Source organism: Leguminivora glycinivorella, chromosome Z (genome assembly GCF_023078275.1).
Source record: "Leguminivora glycinivorella isolate SPB_JAAS2020 chromosome Z, LegGlyc_1.1, whole genome shotgun sequence".
Classification (NCBI taxonomy): domain Eukaryota; kingdom Metazoa; phylum Arthropoda; class Insecta; order Lepidoptera; family Tortricidae; genus Leguminivora; species Leguminivora glycinivorella.
The window spans coordinates 5,863,298-5,880,423 of NC_062998.1; the positions used below are offsets into that span (position 1 = coordinate 5,863,298).

The following is a 17,126-nucleotide window of genomic DNA, read 5'->3' on the forward strand; positions in this document are numbered from 1 at the left end:
TAACAGCGCCCTCTCAATAGTATATTTCTCTGGTCAAGGAATGGACTATTTTCAATGCTCAAATAAAAGACGATCTACGCATTAAGATTTATTCAGCTCAACCCTGCTTCTGCGCCAGCTCTCGCGCCTTAGCCTTCTCGAGCTTGGCGATGCGCGCGTTGGACTTGTTGCCTAGCACTCCACCGCCCCAGTGCCTGCGCAGCTCCTCGTACCGCTCGTTGAAGTTAGTCCTGATGGCTTCGACGGCCTTGGTGAACGCCGCGCGGTCGCCCGACTCCACCTGAGGGGTTAACTTGTTGTAGTGTGGGTATTGATAGGTGGATAGAGTGGGGTGGGGGTAGCCTCAGAAAAATCTATTGGTGGTAGATGAGTTGACATCATGGCACTCAGATAGCAAATAACATAATCATCATGTCAGAATTATGGAGAGAAATGGAGTGTATTATGATTACCTACTCCCACAATTGGCTGTTATACTTTTTATATAACATTGTGTGACAAGGACAGCGCGATGGCATGCCAGTTATAACGGCAGTGCGGGAAGCACCATTTGGCGTGTGTGTGTGGATTGAGTGAGCACCTTCCGAAAATAAAAAAAAATATGCTGATCATTTAGTAAAAGTTCTAAAACAATTGTAAAACGAATCTCTGAATTTGTAAAAAGATAAATCAAAAGATACAGCCATTAACATGTGCTCACTCAGTTCTCACAAACTACCAACGAAAACAGTGAATATATTCATTTAACATATAATATTTATATACTAACATTTAGTAAAAAATAGGCCAACCTACCTCTATAAATATTAGATCACCTAGTGACGTATTAATTTTTTTACAAATAGTTTCTTATGCTCACTCAATCCACACACTTTTGAAAAGCCGAATTTTGATGAAAAACATAAGATTTAGACCGCTATTATATGTGTATAGTTTAGTAAAAGTGAAATGAATTTGTAAAATACAAAACGAACCACTAACGTGTCATTTTTTTATAATAAATTTTTGTAAGTGCTCACTCAGTCCACACGTTTTGAGAAAGTTAAAAATGTAAATATCTTACGATTTGTAGCACCTAAGACACTCGAAAGTACTTCAACATTTAGTAAAAATTTTTACTAAATATCCACCATCTAATATTTTATATTCGTTGTCTGGTTTTAAAGATATTCAGACATAACTTTTCTCATACAAATGTATCAAGTAGGGTGACCACACTATGTCGGCTCCTGATTTTCCCCACCTTCCCATTGTCATATTGAGATTGGCGAGTTTTCGGAAGGTGCTCACTCAATCCACACACACACCCATTTGGCATGATAGCTAATTTTAAATAACACGATGCTGTCTAGAAGAGATCGCTTTTTAGTGACAAAACAATCTGTTTACTGTAAACTCGTGTTTCTGTTGTCTTGTTTGCAAAATGCATGATAATTATCATAATTGATTAATATGTGTTGTGATTTACAGAGTTTTGTTATCTTTCACAGTATGAAACATAACATATAATAAGAGTATCAATCAAATGAGTTCAAATATTAATACTATGGCATTTTCACAACGAACCCTACGCCAAAAAGTAGCCAAAAATAACGGTTTTCTTTTTAAAGACACGCTCATGTGGGCCATTTTTTTTGAAAGTTGTCCACCCCAATATTTTTATTTGGAAATTTTTATGCGGTTTCCACTCAGAATCGCGAGCTCTATCCTAATAGGAGAAAAAAAAAGTGTGAAGGTTTTTTCCCATTCCGTTACCATTTTCTCATACATTTTGTATGGCGGTAACGGAATGGAAGGTTTGAAAAATGCATGGAAATCTTGGGACATTTTTTTTCTCCTATCAGGATCGATAGACCTCGCCATTCTGAGTGTGAATCGTGTAAAAAATACCCTTGTTACAAAAAAAGTGGGGTGGACAACTTTGAAAAAAACACAAATTAACAAAAATCTGTCAGGTACATTCTTTGACTATTAAAATATCTTAAATCTGTCCCTTTTCTCATTGACAATCAAAATAATCACAATCTCCATTTCCCTAGTGAACTAGTAAAATATGCGCAAGTAAGACTAATACTAACGTGTGTGAGCGCCAAGCACGTGCAAGTCCTGCGGTGCACGAGAGCGCCGAGGCGGGACTTGCCCTTCACGATGCAGTAAGGCACGCCCATCTTGCGGCACAGGGCCGGCAGGAACAGGACCAGCTGAGAACAGATATCACACGCATAAGGTTTTGGAGATAGGGGACGGTAGTGGCAGGGGAGGTTGGTGAGCTCAGAGTCAATGGTCTTCATGCAGCTAGTGAATCTTGTTCAAAAGCCTCAGGTGAAGAAATTCTAACATCACAGCTACAACAATAGGGATGACGACTACTTTAAAAAAATGGCAATCTGTTTAGTTCGTCAGTTAGATCGTCCAAAAATATTGAACACATATTTTTCACTTTTTCTAATTAATGAAAAAATACAAAGATATAAAGAATCAAACTTCCGGAGTGAGGGCTTGTCACGTAAGTAAAAATTGTACCTAGGCGTGACGTCACGCGAAACTTCACCGCACTGTAACGTCGTAATTTTCCTTTACGAGAAAAAAGAAAAAATAAGTGTAAAATTCTTTGATAATCTAACTAACGGACTAATTCGTTTTTTTTTTTTTTTAGTTGTCTCGCCTATTGTGTGTTTATGTAAAAAAAATTGCAACAGTTTGGTCTGATTTTATGATAGTCAAACTCAAAAGCACTGGAAAACACTCGAGCATAAATAATAGGATTTTTGCTTAGCCTCTAATTCCCATAAACTATTTTTAACATTTTTCAGCCTGAACATAAACTTCAATAGGCTAGTTTCCTATACTTAAAATAAAATATTTTAGGCACAAAATAAAGCACCACATAATTAGAAGAAAAATATGGACAGTAGTTATTTTTAAACATAATTTCTATTTAATAAGTCAAAGAAAAACATATAAAGTAAATGAATGACCGTGACGTCACTCCCAGTCCTCAGTATTTCATAGTAATTCCATATTAGCAAATCGTTTTGACAGTTCATAAAAAAGAAGCTGATTTGACTAGTAGGAAACTAGCCTATTTAAGTACGAGATTTGCTAATAAGAAATTGTGTCAAGTGACGTCACTACCAACTCGGGAACTATGTTTATATTCAACTTATTTATTAAATAAAAATTGTGCTTAAAAATAACCTATGCCCATGTTTTTCTTATAAAATTCTGGTTCAAAATATTTGATTTTAAGTTAAGTACAGTCGCCATCAGAAATATCGGAGCAGTCAAGGTGCTCACAAATATCTGAACACACCTCTATTGTCAAGGCAATAAGGCGTGTTCAGATATTTTTGCACGCCCCGCCCGCTCAGATATATCTGATGGTGACTGTACAGGCAAGTTTCCTATTATGGGGATACCTCGTGCCGTGTGGTGACGGCATTAGAAAGTTATAGTACCACTCCATCTCGTCCCGTGGGTCTTATAAGGTGACAAAACGAAAACTGATAATGCACAAGCACATGAGCAAGGCTAGCTCGTATCCTTCGCCCTTGCACACGACATCTGTTTTTTTCTTGAGAAGAAATGAGCAGACATTGCCTGATGGTAAGATCACGAAACACCACAAGTTTCGCGCGTTGCCAGCCTTTGGCCTTTTTGAAGATGGGTGTACGCTCTTTCTTGAAGGTCGTATAGGTCCGGATATACCGCAGGCAACAGTTCATTGCACAGTTTAGCAAAAATCGCTGATAATGAAAGGTTAAACTAACCTCAATGGGGTCGACATCATGGGCGATGACGACGAGCTGTGCCTTCTTCTTCTCCACCAGCTTGGTGACGGTGTTGGTGCCGGAGCGGATGGTGTTGGGCCTCTTGGGCAGAGGCTCGTCTTTCTTGGCGACCTGTGTTTAGACAGACGGTGAGTTGCAAGTAGGGAATATTGTGAGGGGGGACAGGAAGAGACATTGCATCAGAGATCTTGGTGGTTAGAGGTCGTCATGGCCTTCAGGGAGTGTTGTTATGCATCATGTCCAAATTTTGGCGACCAGTCTGGTCTATTCGGTAGTGACCCTGCCTACTAAGCCGCGGTCCTGGGTTCGATCCCGGTAAGGGCATTTATTTGTGTGATGAGCACAGATATTTGTTCCTGAGTCATGGATCAGTATGACTGTACTTATCTATATATAAGTTAGGGTGGGCCGTTTGAACTTTTTTCCGAATTTCGCAACGCAAGACCCCTCAAAAGTTGCAGAAAAAATAGCACATTGCAGTAAAAATAATTTAAAAAATCCCATGTCGTATATTTAGCCCTCTACGGACGTTTGTATTTAAAAAAAAAGTGCAATTTTGGATTTAAATTGAATTTCATATACTTAATAGAATTATTTTTAATGTACGAAGACAGTATTTTTAAACCTGATATGTACTTTTCATAGTTATAATAGTTCTATATATAATATAAAAATGAGTGACGATCCTTTATTTGGATTCGCCGCCGCGCGGTTTGGAACGTTCGCTGAGCTAAATAATAAACAGCTCCCTACAATAAGTGAGGTAATTAAGTGTATATTACTGAAGAGACATGAATTGAAGATGAAACATAATGGGAAACAACCTGCTCACTCCGACATTTTCCAATTGGTAAGTGAGGAAATTCACCTTAGTTGGAAAAACGCGTCTCTCCCTACAGTTTCTCAAGACCGTGTCAGGCAATTGCTGAAACTCCATTTTGACAAATACCTTTCACTAGTAAGGTATCCTACTTCTAAAAAGACTAACTCATTCGAACAAAAATGGGATAACTATAAGTCTTATTGCCTGACTACGTTGTATGACATAAGTCTTGCAAGTGTAAGGAAAAATGCAGTTGCCCGAAAGAACGAAAAGTACCCGTGAAAGAAATTCAATTTTTAGTGGATCAAAGAGGTGAAAGAAAAATGATTATTGGCAAAACAGATAAGATAGAGACACAGAAAATTCAAAATAGGATGTTAAGGAACGAAAAACAAGGTCAAAGTTCTATCGACGCTAATGTAGTTTTGCCAAAGCCTGTGATTAGCCGAGCTCAGCGAAAGGACACAAAAAACACTCCTGAATCGAATACCGATCTTCAAAATGACACTGCAACTGTACCCACTGATCTAAAACAGAAGAATTACAACCTGGTCTCACTTACAACTATTGCGACCTTATGCGATCAATACCGATTGTCATCACGCACAGCTGCAGCTCTCACCACAGCAGTTTTAGTAGATGTTGGAATAGTTACGAGTCAAAACAGGAATTTAATAATTGATAAAAATAAAATCTATAGAGAAATTAACAAATCAAGATTGGAGACACAAGAAGAATCGAGCAGTATTACACTAAAAAGTATTTACTTTGACGGAAGAAAGGATAAAACTTTAGTATCAAAAACGAGTACCCTTGTCACACGCAAGCGGTTGAAAGAATGGTTAAATTAGTGACTGAAGCCCCTGAAAGTGTTATAGGAGAATTGGCCAGGGATGGATTAATTAAAAATACACTGGTATCTCGTACCGAGATGCCCAAATTTGATTCAAAAAAGGACTTCCGGAGTGTCAAAAACTAACGAAATTCTGTTTATTTGTTGTGTTGTATGGCATCGATTTTTGTATCTTTTCTTAAAAATTATAATAAAACGTTATGTTTTTATTATAAATCAGACTTTTATTTATTTCGTAGCCTCAAAAAGTAATCTATTTCGCATCATTAGTCAAAGTAGCAACTTACTCAAAATTACTGAAAAAATCGGTAAAATTTAATTTTTCGAGGGCAGGTAGAGGGCTCAAGACATTAAAATTAATGAAAACCAATTATATCATTAAAATGTGCATTCCAAGCAGCAACTTTTGACAGGTCTTGAGTCATGAAATTCGAAAAAAATTTAATTCTCATACATAAACGGCCCACCCTAATATAAGTATCAGCAGTGGCTGGTCCATACAAGAAAATTCCCACCGGCTTGCCTAAAATTGATTACTAGTAAAGTATGTAATGTTAAGGCAGGTTTCTTTTTGCTCAGTGTTGCCTAGCAGAAATTATCACCAGCCGCCACTGGTAAGTATATCATCGCCTAGCACCCATAGTACAAGCTTTGCTTAGTTTGGGGCTAGGTTGATCCGTGTAAGGTGTCCCCCAATATTTATTTGTTTATTTAGCTAGTGCAACTTATTTATAAAAGACAAATTCAGAAATTATTTGCAGATAAAAAATGGGTGCAGTAATTTTTAATTAAATTATAAAAATTACTTCATGTTAGGGGACGTCCAGATTCTGTCAACTATTACAATTTCAAATAGTACCTGACCATCCCTGAAATTGTAATGGTGAAATTAGCTCTTAAGCTCTTTTCCACCCATCGATATATATGTGTGCATACCTTGGCCTCAGCAGCCTTCTTTAGGCGTTCTTTCCGGACGGCCTGCGTCTCGGGCCTGTATTTCTCCAGGATCTTGAAGAGTCCCTTAGCTGAAACAGAAACCATCTAGTTAGTGCCTGTATAGTGAAATAGTTTGTAGAGGTGGGCAGTGGACGAATTCAGAGTTAAAAAGCTCGTATAGTTTGTGATAATCATAGATTATTCATCGTTGCATTCAGTATTCATCATGTAAAAGAATATTTTACTACTTTCCTTTTAGTCAAAACAGCTTATTTTTAAGAACCGTCAAGACGAATTTGAAGGATTTGTTAAAGATGTTTGTTAGCCATATTTAATGTGTCATTGTGTAATGCCACCAGGACAGTGACCTAAAGCACATCTCGGCTACTGGCAATCAAATATATGAAAGAGGAGAGTTCCTAGCACACATTTTAAGCTCGTGTAGGTGAACGCGTACCATGCTTGTATGAGTGAGATATGACAGGTCGGTTGTTCGCGTTTTTGACAGGAGGTAACTGTCAGGTAACCGAGAGGGGGTGGGCGGCACTTTCAGCGGGGAGCGGGAGTGGCCATACTGTATGATAGTACTCTTTATTATACTGTGCCTAAAGTGACAACTGAGAATTGGGCTGAACAAACCAAACAAATATTGTTTCAGACTGGGTGTTACAAAACATCCAGGTTCACCAAATGAACTGGATGATCCTACCAGATTCAACCCCAATGGGCCGAAAAATTAGAGGGTAATGTACAAATATATCACCTGTGGTCTTGTCCAAGGTCTGGGTGAACTGGTTGATCGGCGGGGGCACCTTGAGCCGGCGCTGCAGCACCGCCTTTTGCCGCTGGATGCGGATGTATTTGGGCCAGCGGACGAAGCGGGACAGGTCGCGCGTGGGCTGGATATCCTGGCCTGTGGAATGGTAGCGGGTTAAAGTTTGTTTGGAAATGTTGCAGGACTAATACATAGTTTTAGTGATATTTATTGCTTCTGATTTTTAGGTAATTTTTGTAAGTTGTAGTCCATTTCAAAATGAATGTGACCACCACTGTCAAATACTGGATAGCTACAAAAGTATTACTTACCTACACCTACCCTGAAGTTCTAACCACGTGTCTTTTTTGGCATGCTGTTTAACAAAATAGATATATCTTAATTTATGTTTCCATCTAGCATTCCTCTCCAGTAGTCAGCAAACAGAAACATTGACAATTTTATGCATTTTTATCTACCAAAAAGTACAATTTCTAAAGTTTGTGTTGTTTTGAAACTAGTCCTTGGTTTAAACCCCCATTTTATTTAGAACAATCAATACTGCCTTAAGTTACATATAGGTTTACCTCATAGCTATTGACCCTGGGTAACAAACTTAGTATCAACTTGAGGCAAACATTCAGTATAGATGTGCAAGCACGTTTTGGTTGACCAAACAACCTGCCTCGGCTGAGACAGGTCTAGACTGAATGTTTACCGCGCAAGCACATTGCCTCACTCTGTGTGTACCTGGCTGGTAATCAATATAATCATACAGATAGATGGAAATCGCATAGCCTTAGAAATAATGTAGTTCATGAATGATAGCTTTGCAAAGTGAGGTTATGTTAACATGTGGTTGTGATGGTAGACAAACTAACAGCTCTACTAATAATCTTCTTCATAATTCAGTAGAAAAACTGAGATCAGTAAAAGTAACTAAGCAGATAAGTCAAAATAATCAGTACACAACTTGTGATTAGGAGGAAATTACTGTTATTCAAGACTACTTTTGGAAATCATGCTTGCTTAGACACTTCTACCGTTATTAAGTTTTAAAATGATTCATGATTTGTATATGTAGATAGAAAATCGCATTGCGCAGTGCCACATTAATTTTAAAACTAACCAGTGTTGGCTGTACATTTTGTGAATATTATTTTTATAAGTAATTAATTATCTGTGTTAATATTTATGTCAATAATGCCCAAAATGGTCAGCCAACATTGGAAATACTTCCTTAAATTTGTATGATATGACCAAGTCTGTCAGCCAATCGCATGACATTGTTACTGGCATCATTAAAGCTGACAGGTTTGTCAATAATGGATGAAGAGTGAGAAATATATTCACATGATTTCCATCTACCTGTATGATAGAAATTCAATTTTTACCTATGTATTAAAATTGTACTATAATTTGTAACTGTATTGTGAAGTTACATCAATAATATTTTATGCCTAAATAACAAGTATGAGGTTTTTACAGTGGGTGTTTTATTATTTTATTTGACCGCCTGAGTGCCTACTTTTAATTATAATATTATATTACAAGAAAACCTACTTGGTTACTATAAGGAATCTTGGTTACTATTTCATAGGAACATCATCTATAAATGGTTTTATCAATACAAGCAACTTAAGGTCTTTGAAAGTCAGCATAATGAGTTTGGTTTGGTCAGACTCCATAAGGCCTTCTGGTCAATCGTAGTAGTAATTTCGACACTACTACAATGTAATACTATGGGAACACACTGCATGACCACACCCACTAAACACTGTTAAAAATATTTGTGTTAAGTTTGAGAACAATTTAATAACTGAATTATCAGTTCCACCTAACAGAGGACCTTTTACAGTTAAATTAAATAAACACCACAACCAGAGCAACAAATAACTATAGATCTTATCAGTGTTAAAAAGCTCGTAATATTTGAAACCACATGGTTCTTTCAGATTGTTGTTTTGCATCATTTAGATCCATATAAATAATATTTGTTGTGTCAACTGACCAGTAAACAGAATTATGTTAGTTCAATATACAAAAGATTTGTGTATTTTTTAGGTTTCTGTGTATAAATTACGTAGAATCCACTAGTCAATTCACACAAGTTTAGTAACCTACAAATGTTTAGATTTAAAAAACAATGTGACCACGTTGTTTCGTTCCAAACAACATCAACTACTATCACCAGTCACTAGTTATATTAAAGATCACATTGTGTTTTAAACAAGTAATTTAAACAGTAGCACTTACCAATAGCGAAGTTCTTGGCCCTCTTTTCAAAGAGTGGGTTGACTACCTTCTTGGGTTCAACCTTCTTCACGACCAAAGGAGCGGCCGCGATCTTCTTCCCGACCTTCTTTTTAGGCTGAAATTATTAACAACACTTTCAGTAAACGAAAGAAAACTGTAAATACTCTCTTTAAATTGCTGTTCTTCAGCGATCTTGGTGATAAAATAATGTAATCACGGCACTCATTGAGAAGTTAACATCATGGTTTATTTGTAGGTTATGTCGCAAAGTGTTAAGACGTAAACTTTAAATTCTATAGAAATAACACGTGAAATATAAATTGAGAATGTAATTAATAAACACCGAAGGGATAGTTCCGGGTACCACTTAGTTACACGACTTACTAATAGCGAAAATAATCATCACGCGAAACACAAAGTTCCAAGGTAGCACTCGACGACATTAAGGAAAAGTCCAGTATTGACTATATTTCGACATAAAATATATTATTTAAATAAACGCGTATAGGTTTTACCTTCTTCTGCACCATCTTGAATGGATTTTAAATAAGTGATCTAAGGGCCACGAATGGATCCGTGACTCAATGTGAACACCAAACTTTCGGCGTTAATGGCCGAAAGAAAAAGAAGGAGACGTCAAAGGCGGAATGGAAACTACAATGTCTATGGATAGATGGAGTTGCCAGTATAAAAAATATTATTTTGTAGTAAAAGGTGTTTACACGATGGGATTTATCACCAATCATGTATTTAATTCTCATCAATAAAACAGCGCTTTTGCACCTTTTGTGTTAAAAAAAGTTTTACAAAGTCGTTGCTATTGGATTTACTTTATTAAGCGTTAATTAAAGCGACCATTTTGTAACTCTCATGTAAATGAGGCTTTAATGTAATTTTACAATATTGAAAAAATGTATTTATATTGTAAGTATATTTTTATCATTAAATTGCTAACATCGAAGAATACGAGACGAAAGTATGAATAATTTTGAAATTGACAATAATATACTTACTAGTAGCAATAAAACATTTTATTGTACAAAAAACAACATAAATAAGATAAAAATAACACATGCACCAGTGATTTGCAAATAGTATTTTATGCAACTGGTGGTTAAAAGAGGTCAAAAAAGGTGAGTGGCGTGGGTAATAATTTGAGGCGAAGCCGAAAATTGTTAATAAAGACGCCACGAGCATTTTTTGACTCAGTTAAACACCGTTGCATACAATACTTTTTCTACGACCAAGCACTTATTTTGAAAGAAAATTATAAATCAACAAATACCTACTTTCAGTCATCTTAGTTATCTAGTGGACCGCCTACCATTTTGAATATGCAGTTTGAGTGCAAACATGAAAATAAAACTGTCTATGGTATGGTTCTTTGAAGCCTGGCCACTAAGACGAATCGAGCCGAGTTGAATCGAGTTCTCATACATTTGAATGCGATTCGACGCGTCGCCAATGAACGCAGCAGAAAACGAAGGAGTCTCGACTCTGCGAATTGGTTTGTTAAGTTGGTAGCAATGTATTTACTGAACTGTAACAGCTATATCGTGCTACTTCTACTAAATGTTTTCAGGGTATAGACTAGATAGACTTGTCCTGACATCTTTTATGTAGGGTTTTTAAGTTCTATGCACGACCTTGTAACTCACGAATAACAGTACGGGAGTAGAAAAAAGTATTTTAAGTATAGAACTATACCATAATATATGTAGATCACGAAATACTACTACGCAAATTAGAATACTACGGTATAGTACGGTATAGAGGATCTGTTCAGTCGCTATTATCTTCATATTTGAGTAATCGTCGTCAATATGTGGAACTTGCTTCAATCGAAAGACTAGTCTCATTTTTACTTTTTATTCTCATCATGGTGAACGGGTGACCAATGACGAAAAATGGGGATAAGCCATTTTTGATTTGGGATGGTTAAAGCTGAGTTACACAAAATGTCACCTTTGAAATCTGTACCCACTAGGTATTAAGTATGTACGACGTATCTACTCTATTAAGAGGATACGGTAGCGAAAATGCTAAAATGGAAAGGAGCCCCCTTTTAACTTGGGAATTTTAGCTAAGTATACAAATGTTATTAACTAGATTTATCGAAAACAAATTGTCCATTAAGAACAACTCAGTCAAAAGATATTTCAAGAAAATCTTTAAAATCGAGGTTCCGCTCTCGACTCTTTCCTCCTTCAAAACTTAATCAATCGGAACGAAATTTGAGAATCTGAATAACAATGAAATAATTTATGTCGGACCATTTAGGTTTTTTGGTTAATTGTTACCAATCTTGAGTATCACACCTTTTTTTGCGCCACAATGAAAAAGGCCGTTTTTGGAAATTTTGATTGGCTTTAGAGTCTTTAAAAGCAGAATATCAAAAAAATCAAAACGGTCCGACACAGATAAAAATAATAACAATCTGTGTTGAAACATAACAATCTGTGCTCTATCTTCAAAAACCAGGGAGGAAACAGTCGAGAGCGTTTGTATAGAGAATTGACCCCTACCCCTCGCTACCCCTGCCCTCGTTTCAGTCGCACCAAACCAAACTTGATTCTCACATTCTCACTCACTGATGGACTTGTGTGGTGCCCTACATATCACGCCTGTACAATATATTTTGCTAGCACACTGTTATACCTATACCATGACAGCTTGTATATTGTATAGTTTAAAAAAAACTGAAATCAAGTAGGTACCTCTCTCGACCTCTCTTTGTACATTATAATATTTAGATTCTATTGGCAGTGTCAAAAATGAAGTTAATGAATTAAGGATAAGAAATAACCTAATCAGACACTAAAATACCTAAATTAAATGTTATAGAAATAAATTAAGTGTGCTTTCAAGAAAAACGTTTAAATAATGTAAAACTGATAGTTTTAGTCGGTGAAATACTTATCTAATAGATATATTTAATTCAAGTTTCAATTAGAGCATCTTATTATCTTGATTATTATCAGACAGGATTTTTGAAAACTAACTCACATATCCTGTACTACACTCTTCTCAGACTACATTTTTATTATAAGGTTTTGAAAAAGAGTAAACGAGGCTAAGACGAATTTTTTTTTTTCAGAAATAACCTAAAATTTAGTGACAATTTCTTTGAATCGAAATTATTGTCGTACAAAATTAATCTGCAACGTTTACTAAAATTGCTCTTTTGCCTTAGTGATTAAAAAAATTCTATTTTATATTTTTGCCAATTTTTTGAAAACGAGCCTTCACCATCACAATTATTACCACTCTTGGACGTTTTGCATTTAACGCTTGGTTGCGATTTCACTATTTTTGACAAGAAAGCCCTCTTAATGAAGTAACTTGAATGAAGCAAGCGCTACAGCTGCTGTTGTAACATGTGAACAGCGAAACGACTTTCACACGATACGACTGAATGTGTATAATAATAGTACCGTACCAAAGTTGAGGTTCGGTACGCCCGTCTAACCGTACCTGATGATGATTGTCTTTGGTTATATTTTTGCCTGGCAACATTGTCGTAGATGTCAGAAAATCTGTCAATGTCACTAATGTCCGACCATGGAAAAAATCTGTGTCCGACTGACCCGACTGTCAGTTTATTGTCAAAAACAATTAATGATCGTGGTATTGTTTTTGTCAAGCCTAATTAGAGATATTTTCTTAAATTCTACCTTAAAATTGTAAACCTAATGAATTGGACGATGGAGCAATGGATGGCTGTCCTCTTTTCGATGAGACCGTGGGAGAAATGCATCGAACAAACCGTGGGATATGGAGGAGGATCCTGCATGTTCTAGAGAGCATCATTACCTTCGCCGGCAAAACAGAGTTAGTGTTTTACGCACCGGTGGTGGTCGTGCCCAGGGATCTATGACTACAGATGGGTCATCATAGAGATCCTGGAAGACCATGTTGTTACGTACGCCAGGGTTATCGGCCCTGGTTTCACATTCATGCAGGATAGTGCCCGCTCCCACACAGCGTTGATTGTTTTGGACTACCTTGAACAGGTTGGGTTCTCTGTTATGCAGTGGCCAGCAAGGAGTCGGGACCTGAACCGAACTGAACATTTTTGGGATCAGCAGAATTTTGTAAAAATGTCAGAAAAGAAAGTTCTTGTTGATATATTTCCAAGCTATTGATTATGTTGCCTGCTACTCTACATGTACAATAATTAATTGCTTGTTATGGATGTGTGAGTTACATCATTTTTTGTATAGCACTTTGGGGATTGATAATCTAATTGTTCAATGAAAACGGCTAGAAAATGATGAAATGCGATCAACGACAGATTTGTAGTTGTGCTCGGGCCAGTTGCATCAACCACATTTGACAGACACATCATTGACATGCAGCAGATGTCTATGAAACTTCCCATACAATAAAATTAAATAAACAACTTTAACAGTGACAGATGTTTTGGTGCAACTGACCCTTAGTCACTATAATCGCGGGTATCATAGTAAGAGCTAATTCAGTATCACAATCTTTACTCAATTGTTTCATATTTCATCTTTTCAGTACTTGTATTGTAATGTAGGTAACTATTACTACAGCACAAAATGTGAATCAGTTTAAAAATAGACTACACAAACACATCACATCTACAACTCGGCTATGATTACTGTCACAATGATCACTGGATACAGGCTATATCAGTTTTTTAACTGCCTGCCTGCTTATTAAATAATAATAATAATTCCTGTACCCGTGAATGGCTTCTAGCAGATATGACATCAAAGCTCTCCAAACAGCCTCACGTGTTGGATCTATATCCCCATGCATGCCTTATAAATGACCGGGCTCGAAAGACCCGAGAGTTTTAAACGGAGATACAAATAATAATATACCATAGACCAGCACTCTATCCATATTTTTTACAATAGCTTCCAATGCACGTTGAAACCGATTCATGGGTATCTATTCATATACCTGTGAATAGGTTCCAGCAGGCGTTCTACATGACATCAAAGCTCTCCAATCGGCCTCTACGTGTTGGATTTATATCCCCACGCACGCCTTATAAATGACCGGGCTCGAAAGACCCAAGAGTTTTAAATGTAGATACAAATACTAATAATATTAAGGGTTGAATTTTCCGCTTTTTTAGTGACAATATTTGGTTGGCCCTATATATCACGAAATGGTCCTGCCTCAGCATAATGCTAACCACAAAGAGCGCTGATCTTTCGGCGAGACCATTTGATTTGAAATTTAAGGCGATGGGCATTTATAACTTCTAATTATTTTTCAACTTGGTCAATTATTTGCACAGGTATCAACTATTAGTCATGATCACAGATCAAATAATACTAGTACAGATACCTAATCCCATACTAAAAATGGGCGCCGTCCTAAGTATTCTAGACCTGTAGGCTAAATTTAATCCACACTCAAAGAGCTAGATGGCGCCAGTAGCCACGCGTGGCCAACAAAACTCTTATCAGTATCCTACGTCGAAATAGTCATCAAACTGCAACATCTTGCGACATCTGTTTTAGCTTTCACGCACTAAACCTATAACGTCACATGGACGTTTAAAGTCGAACATTACTAGATGGCGTTGCCGTGCGGCTTGTATGTGTGCTCGCCGCGTACGTATAATATACTCGCTCTGTCCGCAACACATGCAAGCGGAATTGAATGAACGAGATCCGCGGCGCCCCACCCCGCGCCCCACGCCCCGCGCCCCGCGACCACGGCGCCGGCGACCTTGAGTTGAGAGGCCCCAGCCCCCGACCAAAGGATGCATTGATTTGTTAAAATTTAAAGCACTCTAAAGCAGGCGCGTAGTTAATTAGAAATATGGAAATGAATATTATTATGTAAGAAATACATAAGTATGATAGCTAAGAATGTACATGTAGTAAACATAATGAACAAAATGTAAAGTACGTATTTGATAAAACATTTTCGAGAGTAATATTTTTATTCATAAAATTGTGCAAACACTGCAAACTTAATTTAAACTCCGAAACTATTTATTTTCTGAAACATGGTATGAAATGTTGTCATTACGTCCTTTTAAGTTAAAATATGCTTCCCGGTACCACAACATAGTGTAATTTAAAAATACAGATATAAAATTAATACTTCGCAAATAAATTACGACTATAAACACATAAAATTATTAAAACACCAAGACCAGACAATTTAAGCCTGGCGTCCACTAGGTGCGCCGATCGAGCCTTGGTAACCCTTAGGCCGTTTTTACATTATCGTTTTTACATAAAAAAATCGTATTGTTTCTTACTACAAAAGGTCCTTTCTCATTGATAGATGTCGAAAAGTGAAAAGTAAAACCTTTGTTGAAAAATTTAGGTTTTTAGAAAAAAAAAACGTTTAAACTCTTTTAAGTGCCAGTCTGAAAAAATATATTCAAAAATATAAAATACATAGTTATTTGTTATACAAGAGTGCAAAGTTGTATTTTGACGGCGAGTGTGGAATTGAAAAACGAGCAAGCGAAAGTATTGTATAGTTGAACCACGATACACAACAACATTTTCCCTCACTATAGCGAGGAAAGTACAACGCAAAAAACGCGTTTATCACTGCTTCCAGGAGTTCCACTGGTGGTAAAACATATCGTCATCACTAGATTCACTATATGACTATATTCAAGGTCAAATTACTTTATCCACTAGTGGGTTTTTACCTGCTGGTATTGAAGGACAAAACGCGTGTTTCCGACCTAGCGAGGGGAAAAATGCAAAAATGTAGTGTGTTTTGGTTTGGTTTGGTCGGGGGGGGGGGGGGGGGGGGGGGTGATGGGGTTAATAAATAATTATATTTGTACAATAATAATGTTTTAAAATGCTGTTGCGCTTCGCGCGACGCAAGTGCGGCGTCGCGTCGAGGTCTAGGCCCACTCCGCCGCAAATCGGCGACCGAGCGCGCATTCGTGTGCGTTCGGAAATCCTAGCCAGTCGGCAATCGTCGCGTCTCATACTTCCATATCGATAAGGTTTGATTTCGCATGCATCGCATTGGTCGTGCATGTAGCAAATGTCGGAAGGATTTCAAAGGCAAAAATCAAAGATGGCGGCTTCAATGTATGGGATATCGGTCCTACATCCGATATCGGATCGGATAATGTGAAAACGCACTAACGGTTAATGCTTAGGCCGTTTTCACATTATCCGATCCGATATCGGGTGTCAGATCGATATCCTACATCCGATAAACGCTTCCGATAGTGTCGGATGTACAGTCAACCAATTGGAACCCTAGGCCACTCTACAACCATGTCAAAATGACAAGCAGTAAGAGGTTTCTTACAATCTGATTTATAACGTTACTATGACATAGTTCTACAGTGGCCTAGGGTTCCAATTGGTTGACTGTAGGTCCGATAAAAAGCATTGTTCCAAATCAATGAAGTATGATTTTGTATCAAAAAGTATTTAAAAAATGTTTTATATTTAATAATTATAAGCACTATATTCCAAATATTATATTGTAAAATTAAAATAACGGCATAAAAAATACTCAAGAGTGTCAGGCAAAATAAATAATTTTACATTCAATTGTATCTACTAAAAGATGATAAAACTAGTATCCACAATTCGGACCGATGCATTACAAACTTTTTTTTTTCAATGGAAATTGTTCAACTAATTTGAATTTCGATCATTGGCAGCTGTTTAATAGAAATAGACGACATTTTTGTCACGCACACTACTACAAACGTATACCTACATTATTAAC

The 17,126-nt window shown here is 37.0% G+C and overlaps 1 protein-coding gene and 1 non-coding gene across 2 annotated transcripts; both read right to left on the minus strand.

The window, feature by feature from the left end:
* Positions 1 to 75: 75 nt before the first annotated feature.
* LOC125241342 (60S ribosomal protein L7a) lies at positions 76 to 10,065 on the minus strand. Its single transcript, XM_048149763.1, has 7 exons — positions 9,929 to 10,065; positions 9,414 to 9,528; positions 7,167 to 7,316; positions 6,404 to 6,492; positions 3,771 to 3,902; positions 2,079 to 2,201; positions 76 to 280 (listed from the first exon to the last, which is right to left on the minus strand). The coding sequence occupies exons 1-7, from the start codon at positions 9,941 to 9,943 to the stop codon at positions 98 to 100; spliced, it is 807 nt and encodes a 268-aa protein (XP_048005720.1). The 5' UTR covers positions 9,944 to 10,065; the 3' UTR covers positions 76 to 97.
* On the minus strand, positions 9,061 to 9,135 carry LOC125241982. The gene has a single exon (XR_007178812.1). It is a non-coding gene; the product is annotated as a small nucleolar RNA SNORD36 (small nucleolar RNA).
* Positions 10,066 to 17,126: the final 7,061 nt, after the last annotated feature.